At 41.2% G+C, this 24,475-nt stretch overlaps 1 protein-coding gene across 3 annotated transcripts in view; it reads right to left on the reverse strand.

The window, feature by feature from the left end:
- Positions 1 to 442: 442 nt before the first annotated feature.
- GAPVD1 (GTPase activating protein and VPS9 domains 1) overlaps positions 443 to 24,475 on the reverse strand; it is a 69,422-nt gene continuing 45,389 nt past the window's right edge. Inside the window, exons 14-26 of one of the 3 annotated variants that reach the window (XM_060154361.1) lie at positions 21,438 to 21,515; positions 20,938 to 21,308; positions 17,538 to 17,625; positions 16,470 to 16,550; positions 12,959 to 13,081; positions 11,387 to 11,516; positions 9,183 to 9,292; positions 8,342 to 8,501; positions 7,127 to 7,314; positions 6,433 to 6,646; positions 4,148 to 4,220; positions 2,679 to 2,876; positions 443 to 737 (exon numbers count right to left, since the gene is read on the reverse strand). In XM_060154361.1, coding sequence (XP_060010344.1) covers positions 597 to 737; positions 2,679 to 2,876; positions 4,148 to 4,220; positions 6,433 to 6,646; positions 7,127 to 7,314; positions 8,342 to 8,501; positions 9,183 to 9,292; positions 11,387 to 11,516; positions 12,959 to 13,081; positions 16,470 to 16,550; positions 17,538 to 17,625; positions 20,938 to 21,308; positions 21,438 to 21,515 — 1,955 coding nt within the window. In that variant the 3' untranslated portion in view covers positions 443 to 596. Of the gene's footprint in view, positions 738 to 2,678; positions 2,877 to 4,147; positions 4,221 to 6,432; positions 6,647 to 7,126; positions 7,315 to 8,341; positions 8,502 to 9,182; positions 9,293 to 11,386; positions 11,517 to 12,958; positions 13,082 to 16,469; positions 16,551 to 17,537; positions 17,626 to 20,937; positions 21,309 to 21,437; positions 21,516 to 24,475 lie in introns of those variants that run through there. The other 2 variants (XM_060154362.1, XR_009541493.1) reach the window with 2 other exon arrangements.

Below are 24,475 nucleotides of genomic sequence, written 5' to 3' on the forward strand. Positions count from 1 at the left end.
TCCTTGTTTATTAGAATCTGAAGATGTCCATATTACATCAAATATAAATATATATTATATTTACATTTACTTCTTAGCTTTTCAATTTAGGTGAGTATATTTATAGATAATGCCACTAATGTCACCACTATTATAATCCTCAGTGCAACTGGTATTTTCCTTCCATTAGATGCATATAAGATTAGACAGCACCTTAAAAGAGGTGTACTATTCTCTCTCTCTCTTTTTTTTTTAAATGAAAAGAAACAATGGGTATCCATAAACGGAAATCTAGGAATTTTCTAGGAGATTCTGTTTTGTTTTTCAGTATTTCAAAATACCTGAAAAATGTGGTCCCTTTTTGCAGTACTAGTCTCTACTTGGGGACAAGAAATTAATGAAATATGCAACTCAGAAAGGAAAAGAGCCCAAAGAAAAGAGAACCTGCTTGTTAGCTCATTAATCTGTTTAGTAAAGATCTGTTTTAAAAGGTCTCAACACTGTACAGTACAATATTATACAAAAACAATCTTCAGCCTTCAAAGCAGCTGGTACATTTTCTAAGAGATCCGTGTGCCCCCCTAACAGTCTGCTGCCTTGGTGGGCCTTGGTCTTGGTTACTTTCGGTCATCGATAGTCTTAATGAATTCAACTGCTGCTGTGAACTGCATCCACCAATAAGACTCCTCTCCAGACAGACAGCTGGCATAAAAGCTACTGATGTACTGAACAGTGGACAGCAAACAGGGTGGATTTGCCTAGAGAAGTGAAAAATAAAAGAGTCAATTACTCAGCTGTATAGCTCTGCAAATATAGTTTACAGTAACATCTTCAAATGTTTTTCTGTGGAGAGAGATACTAGTCTTTTTTCCATGTTTCCACTGCAGGGGGCACATGTTCGATCCCTGGGTAGGGAACTAAGATCCCACATCCCACATGCTGCACAGCGCAGCCAAAAAAAAAAGAAAAAGAGAGAGAGATACCAGTCTTTTTGAAAATAATCCCCCCAATCCTTTCTGGAACTAATCTGTAAACCCTAGCTACTATGAGTAGCAACAGTACTGGAAAGGCTACTCAGGTTCTAATCCTAGCTGAACTATCTAGAGCTTTCTATCCTAACAAAGCACTTGACCTCCTTGGTCCTTAAAGAGGCTGAACTAATCCCAGTGGATTTACTCAACATCCCAGGATTTCAGAATGTTAGATAAGGAAAGAAATGCTGTAGGCAAATTGAGTTATATCTGGTTCGTTAAGTCCAGCTAGAATCAGCTGCGGGGGGGGGACTAAAAAAGAGAGTATGTCCTCTGCTGCAAGAGGTAACACAGAACATTTCCTGCTTTTTCACCTTCATGTGGAGAGAAAGGACACAGGTGTATTAAGTTAGGAGGACAGGCTAAGCCCTGCTCCTTCAAAGGAGCTTAAACTGGCTCTGCCTAGAGACTAAACACATCACCTGTGGAAGAGAGAGGAGCAATGGGCAACAGGAAAAGTTATGAAGGCTGATCACACATTGATCCTAAAGGTTCTGGCTCTGAGATAAGAGTTCAGGTTGCAGAAATACTGCAAACATTAAGAATTAGTAAGCTATATGTCAAATATACTTTAGACATCAACAGAGGGCTGAGCTGACTGGAGCACATGGGTGATGCAGTTATTTGGTGGTTGTGTGCACCCAAACCGTATGGTTCCCCACCCCCCGACCAAAATGTTCAAAATAAACCGTTTAAATGATGCAACTTTAAAGTCAAAAAAAGAAAAGAAATGTCAGTACTTTTAAAAATAATATGGTAGGGCTTCCCTGGTGGCACAGTGGTTGAGAGTCCGCCTGCCGATGCAGGGGACACGGGTTCGTGCCCCAGTCCGGGAAGATCCCACATGCCGCAGAGCGGCTGGGCCCGTGAGCCATGGCCGCTGAGCCTGTGCGTCTGGAGCCTGTGCTCCGCAACAGGAGAGGCCACAACAGTGAGAGGCCCGCGTACCGCAAAAAAAAAAAAAAAAAAAAAAAAAGGTATAATTACAAAATATGAGGCTAAAAGAGGAGAAAGATGATTGGTAAATGTAGTAGTTTATGTGATAAGTACTATGAAGAATTCAATGAGAAAGAAGATGGTAAAAACATGATAAGGGCTTCCCTGGTGGCGCAGTGGTTAAGAATCTGCTTGCCAGCAGGGGACACGGGCTCAAGCCCTGGTCCGGGAAGATCCCACATGCCTTGGAGCAACTAAGCCTGCACGCCTATAGCCCGTGCTCCGCAACAAGAGAAGCCACCGCAATGAGAAGCCCACGCACCGCAACGAAGAGTAGTCCCCACTCGACACAACTAGAGAAAGCCCACGTGCAGCAACGAAAACCCAACGCAGCCAAAAACAAATAAATAAATTTACTTAAAAAAACAAACATGATAAAAAGAACTTGCCCTCATTCATCCTTTCATTCAGTAATTATCTGAGTTCCAACCAAGGCCTTCAGGTACTGCTTTAAAAGCTGAAAATGTTCTAGCAATCTAGTCCTCCCCTCCTTTCTTCTGAAAATCCTAACTTCTGGACAGAACAAAACTTGACATTAGATACTTCCTTTCTGGGTAACACAGAGCTTGAAACTTGTAAAAGAGCCAAAGTCTCTAACATCTGGTGACATCTGCACCACCCGACTCAGGACACCCAATAAACTATTCTCACTAACGGTAGTGAGGGACCCACCTTTATCAACACAAAAACCAAAACAGGGACGAAGTCATCTGCTCCTGGGACGGAGTCCTCGTTGGCCAGGCTCAGGAGGTTCATGATCGTGGAGCACATTCTCAGGATGCACTGCACTTTGTCCCGGGGCGTCTTGTAAGCACTTATTGTCCTGATTTCTGACTGTGCAGATGGCCATGGTGCCTCCCGAAGATAAACCTAAGTGAGACAACACAGAGACAGTTAGACAGATCTTGGATCAAGCGGCAACTACGTGCAGCGAACAGAGCGACCTCCACATCAGGAGGCCGAAGGGTAAGGCTGTTGCCTTTCCCTTTTTCCAGTAAAACCAAATCGCGATTCCTCCCCATCCTCCCGCTTAGGATCGAAGCTTAACTTTTAAACTTTTAAATTATTTGCTTTGCATTTTAAGATAAAACCACCCAAGGGAATTCCCTGGCAGTCCATTGGTTAGGACTCTGTGCTCTCACTGCCACGGGCCTGGGTTTGATCCCTGGTTGGGGAACTAAGATCCCACAAGCCCCGGGCGTGGCCCCCCACAAAAAAACCACCCAGATACATATTAATAGAGGCATATGATAACACAGAACCTAGAACTCATAAAATTTCAAACGTTTATCTTTCTTAAAGAGCTAGAATGGAACTTATCTCTGTATTGTAGCTGATTCCAAAAGCACAAACAAGCTACTTTTAAGATACTTTAAAAATTAATATGTACCTTTGTTGCAGTAGTTCTAGAAATCGAAGACAATTAAAAATTTTATGCCAATTTATGTTTGGATTTTATTATTATTATTTTTTGGCCACGCCATGCGGCATGCAGGATTTTAGTTTCCTGATCAGGGATGAACCCGTGCCCCCTGCACTGGGAGCACAGAGTCTTAACCACTGGACTGCCAGGGAAGTCCCCTTCATGTTTGGATTTTAATAAAACAACCAGAAAACTCGTATACCTAAAACGTTCCTATTTTCAGAGTTTGTAAGAGTTGTATGACAGATAAAAATGCTAATATAAATAACTAAAAGGTAATTTTGAGGTCACATTCAGATTCAATTCCCTCTCCTGGACAGTAGTTTTCACACTCTTTGAAGTACCACCGGATCCCTTCTTCATATGGGACTTTCCTGCAGAAACGTGACTATAAAAGCATCAGTGCAGAGCACTGCTGCCCCAGGAGGAGCAGAGCTATGGACAGGAAGACCCGTCTGCAGGGGCTGGCGTCAGGGCAGGGCCTCCTCCATGCTGGCCCTCCCTCCTCTCCACTACTAAGGTCCCTTCCCATGCCAGGGAATTTTAATCCGTGGAAGGACCTTTGAGAACTTTACAGTTAGACCAAATTGCATCTAGTGCAAGCGGTGTTGTACAACTTATCACATTCTGCTTCCTTGAAAAACTGGTAACATGCACATGGTATACCAAGCAATTTTTAATTAAATAATACCACCCACACTATATAAACCTGTATTACCTCTGGTATCTGAAGAGCTCTGTGATTTGCAGTCACTACTTTAGACAATCTCTGAATATGTTCATGAAGAACTCTGAAAACCCCAAAAAATACATAAGTAAATATATATTTCAGAAAATAAGGTACACCAATAGTCATAATTGATGTTTTTCAAAACATTTAAAACGTTTTAAACTTACTTCTAGATACAGATTACAAATACAGTTGAGACTATCTCTTAGCTGTAAGTACTCTGTCTTGTCAAAAAAAAAATCTCCTATTTAGGATCTGCTTAGAAATGCTGAGTAAGCCAAGGGGATGCAGGGAGAAGAGTAGAGAAGCCCTCCTTTCCTGGACTAGGACAGCATTCCAAGGGAGAAAGCAGAGGAGCCCTTAGTCTAGAAGCTAATTGGACAACTAATTGGTAAATAGGCCAAGAGGAAGTAGAGGGATCAGGGGTCAGAAACCAAAGATCAGAGATGCTTAGACAAGGGACTCTGAAGACACTCCACCTCTCATTTCAGAGATGACAATAACTAGGCTTAAAAAGGAGAAGGGGGATTCCCTGGTGGCGCAGTGGTTGGGAGTCCGCCTGCCGATGCGGGGGATGCGGGTTCGTGTACCGGTCCGGGAGGATCCCACGTGCCGCGGGGCGGCTGGGCCCGTGAGCCATGGCCGCTGAGCCTGTGTGACCAGAGCCTGTGCTCCGCGACGGGAGAGGCCCGCGTACCGCAAAAAAAAAAAAAAAAAAAAAAAAAAAAAAGGAGAAGGATTTGCCTAAGGCCACACAGTGGTTAGGAGCAGAGACTAAACCCAGCTTTCCTGACTTCGAGTGTTCTTTCCAGAACAGGATTAACTCTCCACTCTACAAACCCACAGAAACACCACGGAAGAGAGGGTAGGAAGAACCTGCTTCAAAGGTGCTCTTTGCAGTAAGTACAGTTTGAATGTCCCCATTCCTCATCCCACTGTGGAAGCCAAAAACTGGTGCTCTGGAAAGAAAACAGGGCCCATTTGGCAAATTCCACACAGAAACTTGGGGAGGGGTAAAAAGCCTCTGAGACTATGAACAAGTGAGAGAGGCAGGTTGGAATAAGCCTAACCCACCCACAGGAAAGTGAACTTTCTCAAATGTACATACAATATTGTAAAATTTCCATGAAAAAAAAAATCTTATGGAAACAACCAATGCCCCACCCTATTACACGGGCCCTTGAGAGTCGCCCACAGAGAGAGCCCATGTCACTGCTGGGGGACACAGTGGCCATCTCAACATGCTTGGGGCAGAAACCGCATCGTAAAGCAGTGGTCAAGAAAATGCAGAAAAGAAAAAAAAAAGCTAAGTCATCCATAGCCTCATTACCCCAAAATAACCACTGTTATCACTCCAGATATTTTTTTCAAGATTAATTTTTTTAGGTTTACTTTTAAGAATAGGCTTTATTGAGATATAATTCATATACCATACAATTCCAGATATTTTGATTTTCAAATATATAACTTTTCATTCCAAACAAATAATAAGCATATATTATAATAGAAGTCACGCATTGTGCTGGATGCCCTGATGGAGTGATGAATAAGAGCACTATGCTGCTGCTCTCACAAAGGGAACAATCCAGTGGGGGATACAGGCATTCATCAATCGATCACACAAACCAATGGCCAGGAACAGGGGCGATTCTGCCCCCAAGGGACATCTGGCAATGTCTGGAGACACCCTTGGTTCTCACACCTGGCAGGGTACTACTGGCCTGTAGCATGTAGAGGCCAGGGATGCTGATAAATGTCCTACAGTGCACAGGACAGCCTCCCACTCCAAAGAATTATCTGGCCCAAAATGTCAGTAGTGCCAGCTTGAGAAACCATGCCTCCAACAAGTGTAAAAACGCAACTGTGGCAAGTGCTAAAGGAAGGTATCCAGGCCTGAGGGAGGGCTGACAGGGCGTTTAACCTAGTCAGAAAGGCCAGGAAACGTTTCCCCGAGGAAGTGATGTCTGAGTGAAGATCTGAAGGATAAGAGTAGGTAGAAGAAAGAAGGGAAGAACAGCTGAGACAGAGTAAACAGCAGTGCCTTCCACAAAGGCCGTACCAATTTATACACCCTCCAGCCTGATTCCCCACATCTCTGAAAACAGAGTATTTTCATTCTTTCTGATAACTCGGATAGGTGAAAAAAGGTAACATGTATTTTTTCCTTCACTACTCAGACACTAAGTCTCACGTACAGCTTGTCTAAAATAATGGGGTTGGCTGGTATATTCCTACTTAGTCCAACACAGGCCGTTACACTTAGAAGCACTCACTGGTCACGGAGTATGTCCCCGTCCTGATTAGGGTAGAAGGCAAGTTTGAAGATCCGATTCATCACACTTCGCTCAATGGCGAGCTGGGCATCCTGAAGCTGCTCCTCACTCGCATTCTGCCATATGACATCCTGGGCCATGGCGCCGTACAGGAACTGCAGAAAATCTTCCACCTGAGCAGTTTTGTCATCAGCTGCCGTGAGTTTCTGAAAGTCTCCAATGCAAAATAATAATTTTTAAAATACAGTATTTGAATAATTTCAAATAGGAAATTATTAGAATTCTTTTTTTTTTTTTGCGGTACGCGGGCCTCTCACTGCTGTGGCCTCTCCCGTTGCGGAGCACAGGCTCTGGACGCGCAGGCTCAGCGGCCATGGCTCACGGGCCCAGCCGCTCCGCGGCATGTGGGATCTTCCCGGACCGGGGCACGAGCCCGTGTCCCCTGCATTGGCAGGCGGACTCTCAACCACTGCGCCACCAGGGAAGCCCTCTCCCAACTTTTTAATAAACTACAGATATTCAATCCAGGATAAACATGGAATTTATTGGTTTGACATCAAGGTTTAATAACTAAGAAATAATTGCAAATTTAAGGAACTTCTCTTAGACAGGTAGGTACTCAAAAAAAGCAGCAAAAGAAAAATTCCCAAATCTTCCCAATAACATACAGCTTAACCTAAAGGTCTCTAGTTACCTTGAATGAATTCCCTGATCTTCTTTTCTTTGCTCTCAAGCAGCAACCTCACACAGACAGTGGTGAAGTATCGATTGGCCACCTCTTTGTCCCGCAAAACCCTTTGCAGTAGCCTTTCCAAGTGAGCCTGCGTGGTCTGCAGTCCTTGTCGACAACGAGTGAGGTAAGCAATATAGGGGGCCCTTTTCCTAAAAGGAAATATGCTCTGCAGGACATCAGACATACATGGTGCACACTTTCTTCGGAGACTAAGAGTCCTGATTTTTCCTTAAATGAAAAAACTACTCCGAAGACTTTGGTTTTACAAATTAGCATGTCAGGCTGCAGACAACCATCCTGAGGACTAATTATGCTCCAGATCAAGAAACAGAACCAGATGCAAGGATGTAATGTACAGCACAGGGAATAGAACCAATGTTTTATAACAACTTTAAATGGAGTATAATCTGTAAAAAAAAGCGAATCACTATGTTGTACACCTGAAACTAATATAACATTGTAAATCAACTACAATTAAAAAAAAAAGAAAGAAACAGAACTCTTCTGCATGTGTGTCAAGAACATCATCTACTGGGCTGAACACTTAGCCCCTTAATTCCCTAAACATCGCTAAGTCCCTTTGCATCGTTGGTCTGCTATTTTGGAGCAGTCTCCATGCTGGTAGAACCTCATACTTAACAGGAAGTTGACTGCTACAATGACTAAAATGACAACAAAATACAGGTTAATATACTGCTAGATCATTAAACATACCACTAATTATTTGCTTACAGTCTAAACGTAGCAATCATTAGAGCACCCATTCCCTAAGTCTCTTTACTTCCTAAGCTTCTCAACTACATTTTAATGTCAGCAAGGGACTGGCAACAGACAAAGGGCAGTGATTCCAAGACCTACACCTGCTTCCCTGGTCCAAGGAAGCAGTCTTTTCTATCCCTCTAAAACAGGGAAATGATATCCTAGTTATCCTGGTGTCCCCTCCGCTAAAGCTGGGGCAAAGCTGAAGTAAACTGCACTCTGTGTTAGGAAGAGCTGCTCATTTATAACTACATTTCCAGACTAAATATCCAAATGTAGTCCTTGGAAATCTACATCCAGGTAAACATAGCCAAGCACTTTGTGGTGAGTCTAGATTCATTTCCGAAATAAGGACCGAGAAGAAAATACCTGCAGCTGAAAAGAGGTGTATAAGTGAAACATGTGGGGTATAATTACCTATAGTCCTCAGCGATAGAAGCCAGTAGTTTCCTACAAGTCCTGTTATCAAAGCGGCACACACAACGCATTGTTTCTTGAAGTTGAGCCATTAAGTTTTTATCTTGTAAATTAATTGCTTCTGCTATTTGAACTTTCAGGAAGCAGACAATTTCATTGTCTAAATAAAAAAATTAAAATTCTGTTATTGTTGAGAATTTCCACAGGCTTTTCATAAGCTGAAGGTCATCCCTCAGCCTTTGGGATGTCAATTACGCTTGTATCAGTAGAACTAAGCAGTATCAATCAGAGAACATTTTAATGAGCCATCAATAATCAAAGTGCCCTTAACTGATAGCTAATATAAATGTATTACATTGAACTGTACAGAACTGCTGTAGAGTTTATTTTTTTATTTTTTTAATAAATTTATTAATTTATTTATTTTTGGCTATGTTGGGTCTTCGTTGCTGCGTGCGGGCTCTCTCTAGTTGTGGTGAGCGGGGGTTACTCTTCATTGCGGTGCTAGGGCTTCTCATTGTGGTGGCTTCTCTTGTTGCGGAGCGTGGGCTCTAGGTGTGTGGGCTTCAGTAGTTGTGGCTCACGGACTCAGTAGTTGTGGCTCGTGGGCTCTAGAGCGCAGGCTCAGTAGTTGTGGCACACGGGCTTAGTTGCTCCGCGGCATGAGGGATCTTCCCGGACCAGGGCTTGAACCCATGTCCCCTGCATTGGCAGGTGGATTCCTAACCACTGCACCACCAGGGAAGCCCTGCTGTATAGTTTAAATACAGTTGAATACTGGCAATTCATATGGTTCAACGTATAAATATAGGAAAAAATAAGCTATCAGGCAGCAACTTACCTTCTGGGTCTGTATGGTCTGGTAAACCATTCCTTGTTGAATGGGTTAGCACTGGGAAAGCAACAGAATCCGCAGAACAAAGAGCGAGCCTCAGTTTCTTTTTTGCATCTCTGAAGAATGAGTTGAAGATACATTAATTTCTTTGTACACATATGGTCATATTTTATGAACTATTATCATATTTACTATACAAATCAATAGGCTACCACGTCAGGACTCAAATGTTTCAAGTGGTCATAAATAAAAGATAATTTTCAACTTACTGACACCTCACTTAAGGAGTGGGCTTTCTAGTTACCTGAGAAGCAAGGCTGCAAAAGTGCTCTGGGCAAGGACCATTCGGTAAAGTCACCAGAATCAAACAAATCCTTTTTGACCTTCTAACATACGCTGAGTTCTATGCTAAGCACTACGAGGAGAGTCAAGGCTGGATTACACCCAGGCTGGGAGGGAGTCAGCAGACGTCATCAGATCCATCTCACCACCCACATTTAGGAAGCCTTCTACCACATCTCTTGAGGAATGTTGATCCTGCCACAAGACAAGCTGACCCCCGACAAGAAGCCCTTTCTGTTGCCTTGCTGCTTGAAACTTTGTGTTGAGCCAAAACCTGCTTCTTTTCAGCTTCCGCCACTGAACCACCTGCCACCACCAGGCAGAGCACCCTTCAGTAAGGCATCACCCTCCACAGCAGGGCAGCCCTTCATACTGGGAGGGGAATGTAGGGCGTGGACCAGAGCTTCTTCAAAGCATCCAAGGCTGCCATCCAAAAAAAGGAGTCGAAACACCTCCGAGAACAAGCCAGAGTTTGCTCCTCCTGCGGGATTATCACTTGTCCACCTCATCTGACTAGTTCTGAGTCCTTCCTTATTGGTTTGCTTCCTCTAAAACGAGTAACTTACAAATCAACCCAAACAAATGTAATATTTGCCTACTTTGCAGAGACTCCGAATCTATATAACAGTAAAGTCATGGCTGGAAAATAAAAATTTAAATCTTTAAAAATTGTGAATCACTGTGTTGTACCCCTGAAACTTATATAATATTATATATCAACTATATCTCAATAAAAGTAAATAAATAAAATAAAATGATATGCTGCTTAGAGTCTGCTTTAAATTAATTGGGGGAGGAGGTAAACATGAAACAATATGGGCCACGTATTAGTAACTGTTAAATCTGGGTAACAGGCACATCACTGTACTCTTCCATTTTTGTACATACTTGAATATTTCTAAAATAAAAAGTTTAAAAACAGAGAAAGAAAGACAGAGGCAAAGTCATAGATACAAACAAAGAGATGGACGGATGATTAGTGCTTTAAAAGTGATAATCCATGTCTGGAAAAACACAGGTTCCCTGTGAAACGAAAGCAAATTTTTCAGGTTCCTAAAGTCATTTTCTTTCTCAAGCCCTGTTAGAAATGGAGAGACCTGCACAGGTAATGAGGACAATGACAAACTGGGAGGCTTACTGGGGACAGTGGGTCATTCAACAACTCTGCAGCGGACCCTCCTTCTACTTCAGTCCTGCCCTAGCACCTCTCACACACAGAGCTGGGAATTCTGCACAGGCACAGGCACTGCCACTGTTCCATTTAAATTACTCATGTGGGGCTTCCCTGGTGGCACAGCGGTTAAGAATCCGCCTGCCAATGCAGGAGACACGGGTTCAAGCCCTGGTCCGGGAAGATCCCACATGCTGTGGAGCAACTAAGCCCACGTGCCACAACTACTGAGCCTGCACTCTAGAGCCCTCGAGCCACAACTACTGAAGCCCACATGCCACAACTACTTGAAGCCCGTGTGCCTAGAGCCCGTGCTCCGCAACAAGAGAAGCCACCGCAATGAGAAGCCCGCGCACCGCAACGAAGAGTAGCCCCCGCTCGCCGTAACTAGAGAAAGCACACACGCAGCAACAAAGACCCAACGCAGCCATAAATAAATAAATAAATAAAATAAATTACTTATGTGGCCCCTGTGAGCATATGAGGTTTCCTTGTTTTTGTTTTCAATCCCTGAATTAAAGCCTTTGATGTATGACATCCACAAGGGAAGCAAAGTCTTCTCAGTGAATAGTATTTCATTCTTATCTCTCTGCTTTACACACTTATTAAGTGACTCAATGAAACACCTGACTTGAAGTGACTGCAATGGTGATGAAAAGTTCAAACCCAAAGGTCCTAAATCCTATAAAAGAAATACCTGTAAGAGAAAGCTGAATCCTGAGGGTGGGCGGCTTGGCTCGCGGAATCTGGGAGATCATCAGCTGAGATGTTTTGCAGGGTTTCGTCACGAGGCGAATCGTGCGCACTTTCACCGTCACCCATAACTTCTAAACAAAACCCAGCCCCCCAAAAGGATAAGCAGGTTAATCTGGAACATTCTGGCACTGGTAGGTATTCAGAACAACTCAACAATAAATTAACTTGCGCCTTCCAACAAGAGTTCTTTGAAAGAAAAAGGAAAAAAGGAACTTCAAACACTTAACTAAATTATTGATAGCAATGATAATATATCAAGAGAGCAGTTGTTGAAAATAGTTTTACTTCTTATCTGAATCCTAATCTAAAACAATGAAAGTCTTTATTAACTTAATAAGGATAATACTCTGTAATCACGATCACGGAACCACAGAACTAAAAGGGGCCTCAAAAATCATTTCAGGGCTTCCCTGGTGGCGCAGTGGTTGAGAGTCTGCCTGCCGATGCGGGGGACACGGGTTCGTGCCCCGGTCCAGGAGGATCCCACATGTCGCGGAGCGGCTGGGCCCGTGAGCCGTGGCCGCTAAGCCTGCACGTCCGGAGGCTGTGCTCCGCAACGGGAGAGGCCACAACAGTGAGAGGCCCGCGTACCGCAAAAAAAAAAAAAAAAAAATCATTTCACATGACACCCTCATTTTACAGACATGGAATCCTGCCCAGTCAGAAAACAGCTGGCTGTGAACCCCTTGGCCAGGCTGCACTGAGGTCTCCGGTCCTCATTACCAGGGCTGCTCCCACTGCCTGAGAATGAGCTGGGAACGAACTCACAAATGCAGCCAGGACAGACCTGTGGTTCCCACAGTTGTTTTTATGTTTTTAATGAATCAATTTAGTTAATACATGCATGTATAAAATCAAAAGAAATAAAAGTTCCTTAGTGTAATAAAGATACTGTGCCTACATAGAAAAAATATCTTTATTCTTAGGAGATAGTTTCAAATGCCTCAGGAAAAAAAAAATATAGAAAATGTGGCAAAATGTCAACAATTGATAAGTCTAGGTAGATGGAATATAGACCTTCACTGTACTATTCCTTCAACTTCTTTGTTATTTTAAAACTTTTCAAAAACAAAAAAAAAGGTGTAGGATGGGACTTCCCTGGTCGTCCCGTGCGTAGGACTCCGGGAGGCCAGATTCGATCCCTGGTTGGGGAACTAGATCCCGCATGCTGCAACTAAGAGACCGTATGCCGCATCTAAGAAGTCCACCTGCTGCAACAAAGATCCCTTGTGCCGCGACTAAGACCCGGCACAACCAAAATAAATATAAGTTAAAAAAAAATGTAGGAAGTTCTCCTCTCAAGCTCCCTATGAGTCCCCCCCCCACCCCGAGTCAACTCACGTTATCAGTTTATCAGAGATTCTTCCAGAGATACTCTAATTTATCTTGGGAATTGTACCATATTTTTCTGATAACTGTTCAAAAGTAGTTATTACAAGGTTACTTTTAATTCGGACCACCTTTATCACTGTGATACGAAGGTTACTATTCCATTCTTTATCATGATTATCACCTGCACTTTCGTAGTTTGCCAGTGCTCCTTCACTGGGACTGGTTCGTTTAATGGCATTCCTGTATTTGTCCAGAATATCCTCAGCAACCTGAGTTTGTGCACTGAGTCTAGGGCTCGGGTCATCTGAAGGGGAAAGGAGAGGGAGAGAATTAGCTCCCCTTGGTTTTCACCCACTCTGATGTTAGTACGACACCAGTAGCATAATCCCAAAGGCGGATTAGGAGGTAAGACTTAAAAAGAGCACATATCTCAATGTTATAAGAGGCACCATGCAGCTGCCTACTCATCCCATTTCTAGGTCTGAGAGCCTTGCCAAAGCACGAAATTGGGAGGATTACTCCACTTTCTCATCATTGTCAGAATTCTGCATGACAGTGTCAAAAAGTTCAGTGCAGACTGAATGGATGATGGGTTTCTAAAGTGTTTACACTCAAATCACTGTTATTATCAATTCATGCTACCAGAACTTCCAACACTGCACTTTTATATGTAGACTTCATTTATTCAGACATCTCTATGCTGAAGGAAGAAAAGTACTCCAAATTCAAATTAAAGCCTTTTAAATAATACTTTTAAAATGTCTTCCTCCACTCTTCCTTCATGAATTTCTCTCACTACACCACATTTGGAAACTTCAGATATTCACATTCTATCTTACTAAATCTCACTATGACAGTACAGCTGCTGGATTTAGAGCACTTCTGTGCGTGCAATGGTGTCAGAGGCACTCCTAGAGAATCTAGACACTGTTGGGGAGTGCTGGAATTGTACCTGGGGTGCACAGAGAAAAAGCTTATCATGATCATAGGTGCAGCACTGGTTACTGACTGGCCCACTATCCGGTCAGCAAAATCAGCACATCAAAATGTTTTCTTGGAGTCAGATGGCAGAGTCACTAATTAACAGTTAACAAAGCAAAGAAGTGCTACAGATCTATGGGACAAAATACAGTTCCATAGTGAAATGCAAACTCCTGAGACAGATCTAGGCCAAGCAGGTAATGTCTACATTCTGGTAGAATCCCATTTGTTAAAAAGTCTTAAAACAGATAAAAATCACTAGAATTTATATATGTGTACGTGTTAATAGCAGCTAATATTAACAGCAGCTAACATTTATTGAGCATGTACCACGTGCCAGGAACTGTGCTAAACACCTTATATGAATGATCTCAATTAATCATCGCAACAACCCTACATGGAGGTACTACTATCACCCCCATTTTTAAGAAGAAGAAATCAAGGCAGAAGGAGGTTAAGTAGTATGCTCATAGGCTCTTCTTTTGTTTCCATGAAAAAAATATTTAGTGTTCATGTCTCCGTAAAATTGTGGTAAACTGTAGGGAGAAACGATTTCCAAAATAATATAATCTTTCTGCTACAATGATGTTTGAATGCATGATAATAGAGTCCTAATAAAATCTGATCTTCTTCAAAATGTAAACTGATAAAACCTTTATCATTACAAAATCTTTTTTTTGCTGTTGGTTTTGAGTGCTGTTGAGGGCTCTAAAAACTGGTTAAACATAGTGAAAGCAATAACGTTGCTTATAACTTTTATTTCTGTAACACCGTTCTTAAAATTTTTATCTGAGGACAATTAAAATAGACAAAAAATGCTATATATACAAAGCTGTGAGCAGTATTTTCATAGTAAAAAAAATGGATACAATTTAAATATCGAAAAGCAAGAGAATGTTCACACCGCAATAAAATAATGACAGATGATCTCAGAGCCAATAAAAATTATTAAAAAACCAACTATGTCAAGCAGAAATTGGGACAGGGTTTATGAAATAACATGTGGTAAAAGAATACAAAGTTACATACACACTCTGATTTCATCATGAAAAGCCATGTATAGATAAGGAAAGATTGGGAGAGAACATGGAAAAAAGAAAATTAAGGCGGCGAGATTACGGACAGACTGTTAAGAAATTCCCTCTCATAACATTTAAAAAAATTGACTTAATGATACTTTTCTTTGGGTCATTAATTAGGAGTGGGTAGAAATTTCTGCACCAGTAGGGAAGCTAAACTGCTTGAATCAAACACAAACAAAATGAAATATTTTATGGAAAAAAACTTACTCTACCTAGCTTACAGTTTAGGCACCAAGGACTAAGAAAAATGTATTGCCTAAAGACACGAGTAAAAAAATAATTTATAACTTCTCTAAAGTTATTAATTCAACATTTTGAAAACCTGAGATTTTATTAAGAGCATTCTACTCTGTGAATGGTGGTGGTGTTCTAAAGCCAGGAGCATGGTAAGAAAACATAAAAATCTTGCCGAAAGGATGCCTTTCCACTGCTTCTCGATAAGGCTGTAAGTCCCTAAAGAACAAGAGTCATGTGTGATTTGACTGAACACCTACCACACTTAGCACAGTGCCTGGCATGAGTCAGATGTTCAACAAGCATTTGTTGACTGAATGAGATAGGTTTGACTGCTTTCAGCAGGGAACCTGGCCTCAAAGCACAGCTCCTGCTGTTTAAAACCCTTTATTCCAGGCAAGTCACCTCATCCAATAAACAGGGATGTACACTAGGACATGGAAACGTCTACATTTATTTTAGAACTAGACATGACAATAACTATGCACTGAAATGGGATTCTACCTGTACTACACTGAGCTCTTTGAGGAGGATGTTCTTTTGAAACCTATCCCATTTTTAAATAAAAGTCTTCATTTTACCTTAGTAGGATAACATAATTTAAAATCAAGACAAGAAAAAGAGAGGTGAGAAATTAATTTCCCTCTAGACGTTCTTCAGTCACTGGAGACAGTATACAGCTATCAAACTCAAGGTTGGGTCATCAACACTACCTCTCATACTTTTTCCTTTCAGGGTGATCATTCATAATATGCCAAAAAGAAGCTGCAAAAATACAAATGCTGAATGAGGTAAGAACCCAACCCCTAGTTGTATTTTCCTTGGGTCAGATAGCAATGTTAAAATGATTCAAGCTGTAAAAAATTGGTAAAGTTTATAAATTTACGATATTGTTTGAACACTTATCACGAAAAAAGGAAATCATTAGGTAAAATAGAATTTCACAATGATCCTGAATAATCAAGAACTACAGATGGAAGTAAATTTAGAATTCTACAATCAACGTTGAAGAAAACTATTCAGTCAATGATCCAAAGATATGGCATGCATAGCACTAAAACCATCACCACACTTTCCTGAAAGGCACTGTGTGTCATCATCCCACTAAAATGTCGGGTTCTAGGGTAGGCCTAGAGGCTCAGGATCAGGGGCCTCATCATACACGGAAGTTATGGTAATGAGGATGATGATGGTGGTGGCGGTCTGCAGGAAGAGCGCACTGAGATTCACTGTGGCCGCCAACTGGAAACCACAGAGCTATGAAGAACATACTCCCCACTGTACACACACAGACACACTCTTCTAAGAAGGCAACGCTTATGGCACCCAAGAAAAAGTGTTATGAAATATGTGCTCTGGGAATGAAGGAGCCAGGAAGTCCATGGGTCTACAAACCTGTGAGTGTTGAGAATCTGTCAGGCCCCAGATCATCTTTGTCTTTTTCTTGTTTTTCTTTCTTTCTAAATGGTATAGGAGCTGGAAATTAAATAAAGTCAGTAGTGTGACATATAACATACTGCACTACTCGGAAGACAGCAGTCATTCTGGAGTTAACTGGTGTGCCAACATTTCTAAGTGGAAGGAAGGTGAAAAGTTTAAAAGCTAAGAAATCCCGAGTGTCAACTGATAATCATTCTTAAAATAGCATTGAAGGTGCTTAAAGAAGCTTCCAGAATCTGCTTTGGGGTCATCTGCCACAGGAAGAATGATTTAACAGGAATCTCTTGGGACTGAATCAAAACCACTGCCTCTTAACCTCTGCTCAAAACACGACACATTCAAAGCTCTGAGCCTCAGTCTCTCCTCCTAAAGTGGGCTGAGTCTGGCGTGAAAGCGGTGCTCCGCGGCTCCTGAGCATCACAGAGCCGAGAAGAGGCCTTTGGAAGAAGCCCTTCCCTCTAATCCTGCATGATCTCTCCTTCCTGGAAGAGATGCTTTTGCCAACTCAAATTTCAATACCTACTGGTATGATGTCAGGCTATTCACAAGAAAAGCAAACAATTCTACACAACTGCATTCCAGAATAAACACTAATATTCAGGGTATTATCATTCTCAATGAACATAAACATAAGAAGCTTAAGTTTATTCCAGGAATGTAAAGGATAGATTTTCAATGTTTGTTTACTAAAAGCATCCCTTTTTCCTGAAATAATTATTAGCAATACGTATGTCAAAAGTCCTGTATATTTAACTTCAATGGTATATGATATTTAAACAACCGTGACCTGCCTGCCTTTCATTTATGAAACCGCTGCCACTTCCTGCAAAGAACAGGAACTGTCACTTCCAAAGCTGTACCTTGGCATTCACCTGAGTGAGATCATTTTCCATACCCTCAAAACAGCAAGAAACTGAGGCCCCACAGGCCTCACGGAGGAGGTCAGATTTTGGCTCTCTGAAAGAGATTTTGGGGCTTTACTTCTCGTTGCTGATATCACATTCTGATATTTTATAAAATTACCTTTGGGCATGGCAGAAACAAAACGCTTTCTCCACCAAGGTCTGTTCCTGTCTGATTTCTCATCATCGCTATCTTTGCGTTCTTCAGTCTGTAGAAAAAGTTTGATGCTTTATTTGGAGTTGGACAGCAGGATAAATTACTATGAAAAGGATTTTAGTTAGTCTGTGAAATACAAAAACCACTAGTTTTTCTTCAAAGCAAAACTGTTCTTATTGTTGTACAGGCAACTTCTGGAACAGGGATGTATACCTTTCAAGCACCAGACTATGATGGATCACTTGAGGGTGGGCACTATCTCATTACTGTCAGTAAACCAAAAGCTTAATACAGAGTCTAGCATAGAGTAGGCACTCAATCAATACTCATATGGGATGAATAAATGCAATGCACATAAAATCTAGAGGGGTAGTAGAGATGGTAGCAGTAATATTAATAATAAAACTATGTATATACTGTGTGCCAAACACTGAATGTGAGGACATATATTATCTCATTTAAACTTCACAGTAGCCTTAAGAGATAAATACTGTTATTAAGCCCTTTTTATAGATGAGAAATATGAGGCTAAAGAAGGTTATCTCCTCATCTTCCCAAAGTTATACAGACCATATGGGGCACAGCCAGGACTCAAACGTAGATCTGACCAACTTCAAAGTTCATGTTTTGATCACCAATTATAATGAGTTATTATTAAGACACATGTCAAAAGGCAGAACCGTAATTCCTGTACTAACCTATCATGTGACTTTAGATAAATCATTTTATTTCTGTTTTTTTCATCTACAAAACTGGAACTAAAAATACCTTCTCTAAGGGCATCCATGTGAATGGGATATCAGAACCTAAGCAGAGGAACGGCATCCAGGGAGGGTTTAGTGGTGGGGATGGGATATTGATTACATACAGGGGGACTGATCAAATGAGTACATACATGAAGAATAATGAAAGCAGTTTTCTCACTGCTGGACAAGGGAACTGCAAATATGGAATGGAAGGAAGATGAAACGAATTCTATTGTTTTTAGACTGGAAATGGTTCTATACATATAAAAAGAAAGATATAGAAATAAATACACATGTTAATGTGCATGTACACACACACACACACTCTCTCCCTAGCTCTGTCAACTGAGAGGTCTTGGGAGCAGCTACACCCCTACAACAAAGAGCACACCTAATAGCCAGATCCTGATTTCTAAAAACCATTTTCTACTAAAAGGAACAAGGGCTCCTTGGAGAAATGGCTGATTCCAGGACTAAAGCAGACACAATACAATACAAGCTTATAACGTTTTGTTCCAGAAAGCAGAGAGATACTCAAAGAAAGATACCCAAATGTCAAAAGAACACAGGAGCCAGCTTGAAGGGGTGACCATTGGCCAAATCAGGGACAACTGGGCTTCAAAATAAATGGCCGTAACAAACGCATTGACTAAAAATAGAAAATCATGAGACCATAGATATGATTAATAAGTGGATAAATTTAAAATTTGAGAAAGAACAGGATATTTACATATTTTCAACGGCCTCTCTCCTCCCAGAAATACTTATTAATTACAAAGGGGAAAAGAGTAACTTACAGTAGTGAAGCCTGGCAGACAACACCTTCATCAAATGATCCAAGTGAACACCAGAGTAGTGGGACAAATTTAAATTGTGTGCTACCTGGTAGCATGCAGTGAAATGAACACAGTGTCACTTTAGTGATATTCCTGCCTAAGATGAATAACCTGAATCTAATCATGAGAAAATATCAAGCAGATCCAAATTGAGGGACATTCTAGAAAATAACGCCTGTAACTTTCAAGAGCATAGGGACTTCCCTGGTGGCGCAGTGGTTAAAAATCCGCCTACCAATGCAGGGGACACAGGTTCGAGCCCTGGTCCGGGAAGATCCCACATGCCGCAGAGCAACTAAGCCCGTGCACCACAACGACTGAGCCTGCATGCTGCAACTACTGAAGCCTGCGCGCCTAGACCCGTGCTCCGCGACAAGAGAAGCCACCACAACGAGAAGCCTGTGCACCACAATGAAGAGTAGCCCCCACTCACTACAACTAGAGAAAGCCCGCGCACAGCAACGAAGACCCAATGCAGCCAAAAATAAATTAATTAATTTTTTAAAAAGAGTATAAAGGTCGTGAAAGTCAAGGAGAAGCTGAGGAAATGTCCTAGACTGAAAGAGACTAAAGGGACTTCCCTGGTGGTGCAGTGGTTAAGAATCCGCCTGCCAATGCAGGAGACATGGGTTCGAGCCCTGGTCCAAGAAGATCCCACATGTCACGGAGCAACTAAACCCATGAGCCACAACTACCGAGCCTGCGCTCTAGGGCCCGCGAGCCACAACTACTGAGGCCGCATGCCACAACTACTGAAGCCTGTGCGCCTAGAGACCGTGCTCCACAACAAAGAGAAGCCCCCACTCGCTGCAACTAGAGAAAGCCTTCGCGCGACAACGAAGACCCAACGCAGCCAAAAAGAAAGAAAAAAAGCCTAAAAAGACATAACAACTAAATACAAGATGTGATTTTGAATGTGATCCTTTCATTATAAAGAATGTTACTGGGACAACAGGAGACACATGAATGGGGTATGAAAATTATCATTAATATATTGATACTTTTTTTTTTAATTTAATTTTTTTTTGCGGTACGCAGGCCTCTCACTGCTGCGGCCCCTCCTGCTGCGGAGCACAGGCTCCGGACACGCAGGCTCAGCGGCCATGGCTCACAGCCCCAGCCGCTCCACAGCATGTGGAATCCTCCTGAACCGGGGCACAAACCCGTGTCCCCTGCAGCGGCAGGCGGACTCTCAACCACTGTGCCACCAGGGAAACGCTGATACATTATTATTAATGTATGCATTTTAATTTCCTGATGTTGATGGTTGTACTATGATGTGTAGGGGAAGGTGCTTGCTTGTAGGAAACTTACACTAAAGTATTCATAGGTGATGGAGCATTGGAGCATTAGGTTGGCAACTTACTCTCACATGGTTGTGGGGGAGGTTCTTTGTATCTACTTCCAACTTTTTAGTAACTCTGTGATTGTTTCAAAATTAAAAATAATAACGCACTGGAAAAAAAAGAAAAAAAGTACTTCCTCTAACCATTTCTGAAGGAAACTGTGAGGTTTAAATGAGATACAAAATTGCTTGGAGGAAAGTTAAAAGTATTATAAAAATGCAAGATACATTATTACAAAACCAGAGTAAAGGCTTTTTATGGGTTACGGTCGTGGACATATAGGATTGACAAATCACCTTTAATCATGACTACTGTCCACCCTTCATCGTAGATTTATATATTCCACACTAATTTCAGGTATCAAGAGAACTAGGCAGATGGAACACTAAAGCTGACCATAATTAGCAAGTTCTTCTACAAGGCCTGCGTCCCATACCTCTCCTCTTGAGGAGTCCTTACTCGGGGATGAAGATGATGAATGAGGTGCAGCCACCAAAGAAGTAGCACCAATGGCTGCGGCTTGGGGGAGTTCTCGCTCTTCATTCCCTGGACGTCGGTTCCAGCTGGGGTCACTCATAGGTCGCCGGACAGAAGACACTATATCAGAGCTCCTGCTGCGAACTAATCTCTCAGGGTAAGAATGCCTTTGCTTAAATGCCTCCAACTCAGCTGGAGTTAAGACATGGGAACTGAAGTTTGGCAACCTGGCCTCGTTTCCTCCTGCAGCTCCTTCCAGGATTGGGGGATCTGGTGGTGGATGCGATGGCCTGGCATAGTGAACCTTTGGCCTTACTACAGCAGAAGCCCCTGGAACACAGAAAAAAAGTCTGCAGCTGAGACACAACAAAGTCCAACAAAGGCATGAACAAAGGGTTTTGGTTTTGTTCTTCTGTCCATGATAAAACAAGAGTCAAAAAGTTCATTTGACTACTTTACCTTCATGTGAAGACAGTGGATCAAACATGGCAAGGAGAGACTCTGACTGAGAAGGAGGAGAGGTCAGCTGGTGGGCACCTAAAAGAGATGGGCAAACTGTGTGACCAAGTCAGAACTCATGACTCAGTAGGAGTTACAACACTGTGAAAAAGGTTCTCTTCCACAGTCTTCCTTTTTGACCAATTACAACTTGAGGGGCATATCAGAAAAAACATGATCTAATAAATAGCATATTCTGCTTACCTCAAATTCATTTTATGTTTTTGTCTACATATTTACATGGATTTTAATTACATTTAAGTAGTCTAGCATCCACTGCCTATTACTTCTAATGGCCAAACTGTACTATGGTTAATGCAAAGAGCAGAGCCAGAAGATGTAAATCATCAAAATTTTCAGAATGTCACAAGTTCCCTGAATCTCACCTTCCCTCCACCTATAAAACTAGGGGCAATACTACCTACAGAAGGAGTATAAATAAAAAGTTGTAAAATTTGAAATTCTAATATTGCTCTCAGCAAAAGACAATTTATAAGATAACTCATAACAAAAATGAGTAATACGGGACTTCCCTGGTGGTGCAGTGGTTAAGCATCCCCCTACCAATGCAGGGGACAAGGGTTCGAGCCCTGGTCCGGGAAGATCCCACACGCTGTGGAGCAACTAAGCCCATGCGCCACAACTACTGAGCCCGCGTGCCACAAGTACTGAAGCCTGCGCGCCTAGAGCCTGTGTTCCGCAACAAGAGAAGCTACCGTAACGAGAAGCCCGCACACCGCATCGAAGAGTAGCCCCTGCTCGCCGCAACTAGAGAAAGCCCTAGCGCAGCAACGAAGACCCAACGCAGCCAATAAATTAATTAATAAATAAATTTATTTAAAAAATGAGTAATACTACATTATACTACAAAACAAACTTGAACTTCTAAAGTACAATATTTTAAAACTACAGAGTAAAAGATGACTCCTCTAAGCATATGTCTATAAACAACCAAAATCAGAGATATTAAAATATGCAGAGACTAAAACTTATAAATATATAAAAGAAACCGTTCCTCTAAACTTTTTGAGTCTGAGCTCTTTTTTGATAATGAATAATAGTACTATTTTGCCATTTGATTTTCCTTTTGTTCTGTGTCTTATAATTACCTTCATTTAAAAAAATTAGAAATAGTGTATCATTATGAAAGATAGCTTAGAATATCAGTTCTCAAAATTTTGGTCTTAGGACACTTTTACATTCTTAAAATTTGTTGACCCTAAAAGCTTACTTATGTTGGTTATATCTAATGATAATTACCATATTAGAAATTAAAACTGAAAAGAATATATAAATAAAAATTTTAAACTTTTAATAAATTTTATATTAAAATTTTATGTTAATTCATTTAAATATACTTATTAAATGGTAACACAAATAACCCTTTTAAATGAAAAATAATTATATTTTCCAAAATAATAAACCAGAAGAGTGATACTTCTACATTTTTGCAAGTTCCTTCAATGTATAACTTTATAGAACACAGCTAGATTCTCATACCTGCTTCTGCTTTCAATCTGTTGCACATGTTGTTTTGGTTAAAGTATATATAAAGAAAAGCTGATCTCACAAAGATATGCAGGTAGAAAAGAGACAATATTTTAACAGCCTTTTGAGAAAACTGTGGATATTATTGTTTCATACTCTACCAAATCTTGCTAAGTTTTTTAAAGATTAGCTACCATTTGGAATCTGAAACCAAATCACTCTAATGTACTCTGTTACATTAAAATTCAATTGGTCTGTCTTGCACTTTGAATGGATCTTTTACCCAAGCGTGATTTTGTAACATCATACATTGATCATCTGGAAAATACTGGTTCAATTAGATATGCAGATCTTCCAAATGTTGACACATTTCATCATATAATATCAAAAAAAATGAAATTCTTGATATCACCACCCATCTCACCAGAAAAGTTTTTAACTAGCAGGAAGTTGTCAAGCTCGTGGAGGTAGACACGAGTTTTCCAAAATTCTAATTTTTATCTGTAAGCTTGGATTTTATCATTGGCATCAAACTCTGTCCTGTCAGTTGTTTTCCTTGAAATGACAGGCTCATTTAGTTAATTTTCAAGAAATGCCTGCCAAATATCCAAGTATGAATAACTACAGTTTGTCATTCTTTCAAGTAAAAATGGTATTTCATGAAAAACAAACAAGAAAAAAAGGCAGCTACTTAGTTAGCTCTCAACTCAATCAGATAAGTGCTTTTCCTTGAGACACTTCATCGTATTTCAGAATGCAGCAGAAATGCGTTAGGGGTACTTCCTATTCCTTCACAATATTAGATAGATGTGTACTCAAGGGTTGAGATATAGCATTAAATAATTTTTACCGCTTCATCAAAGACATTCATAAGCAAAGTTTGTTTTTTTTTTTTAAACTGTGAGAGAAGAATACAGTGACTGCTAGTCTGGTCTGGTGCCATTGCCTTGCTTCATGCTACGGTCTCAGCAAATTTACCCACCTTTGCAACGTCAATATGGTAGAAGGGACAATAACCTTTTATTACCATGAAACCAGTTTTGACCTCATACCTCCCCAGCCCCCAGAAATGTCTTAAGGGCCCTCAGTGGTCCATGGACACTACACTTGAAAACGGCTGGTTTAGAACAGTGGTTCTCAGCTGGGGCTATTTTGCCCCCTAAGGGATCATTTGGCAATGTCTGGGGACATTTTTAGTTTTCATCACTGCACGAGAGGGAGGGTGATGGTGTGCTTCTGACAGAGACCAGAGAGGCTGCTAAACATCCTACAATGCACAGGACAGGCCCCCACAACAAAGAATTACCTGGTCCAAAATGTCCATAGTGTGGAGGATAAAAAACTTTGGTTTAGAATACACAAAAATGTAAAAAATGAAACAAAACAAAAAAAGTACTTCAAACCCAGTGCCCAATATATAAAACCACTACTTACTAGCACTCTGGTATTTCTTCCCAGTGCTTTCTTTAGGATAGGTTTTTTAACATTTTATTATCTTATATATAAAATTC

The sequence above is a fragment of the Lagenorhynchus albirostris genome, chromosome 7 (genome assembly GCF_949774975.1).
Source record: "Lagenorhynchus albirostris chromosome 7, mLagAlb1.1, whole genome shotgun sequence".
NCBI lineage: Eukaryota > Metazoa > Chordata > Mammalia > Artiodactyla > Delphinidae > Lagenorhynchus > Lagenorhynchus albirostris.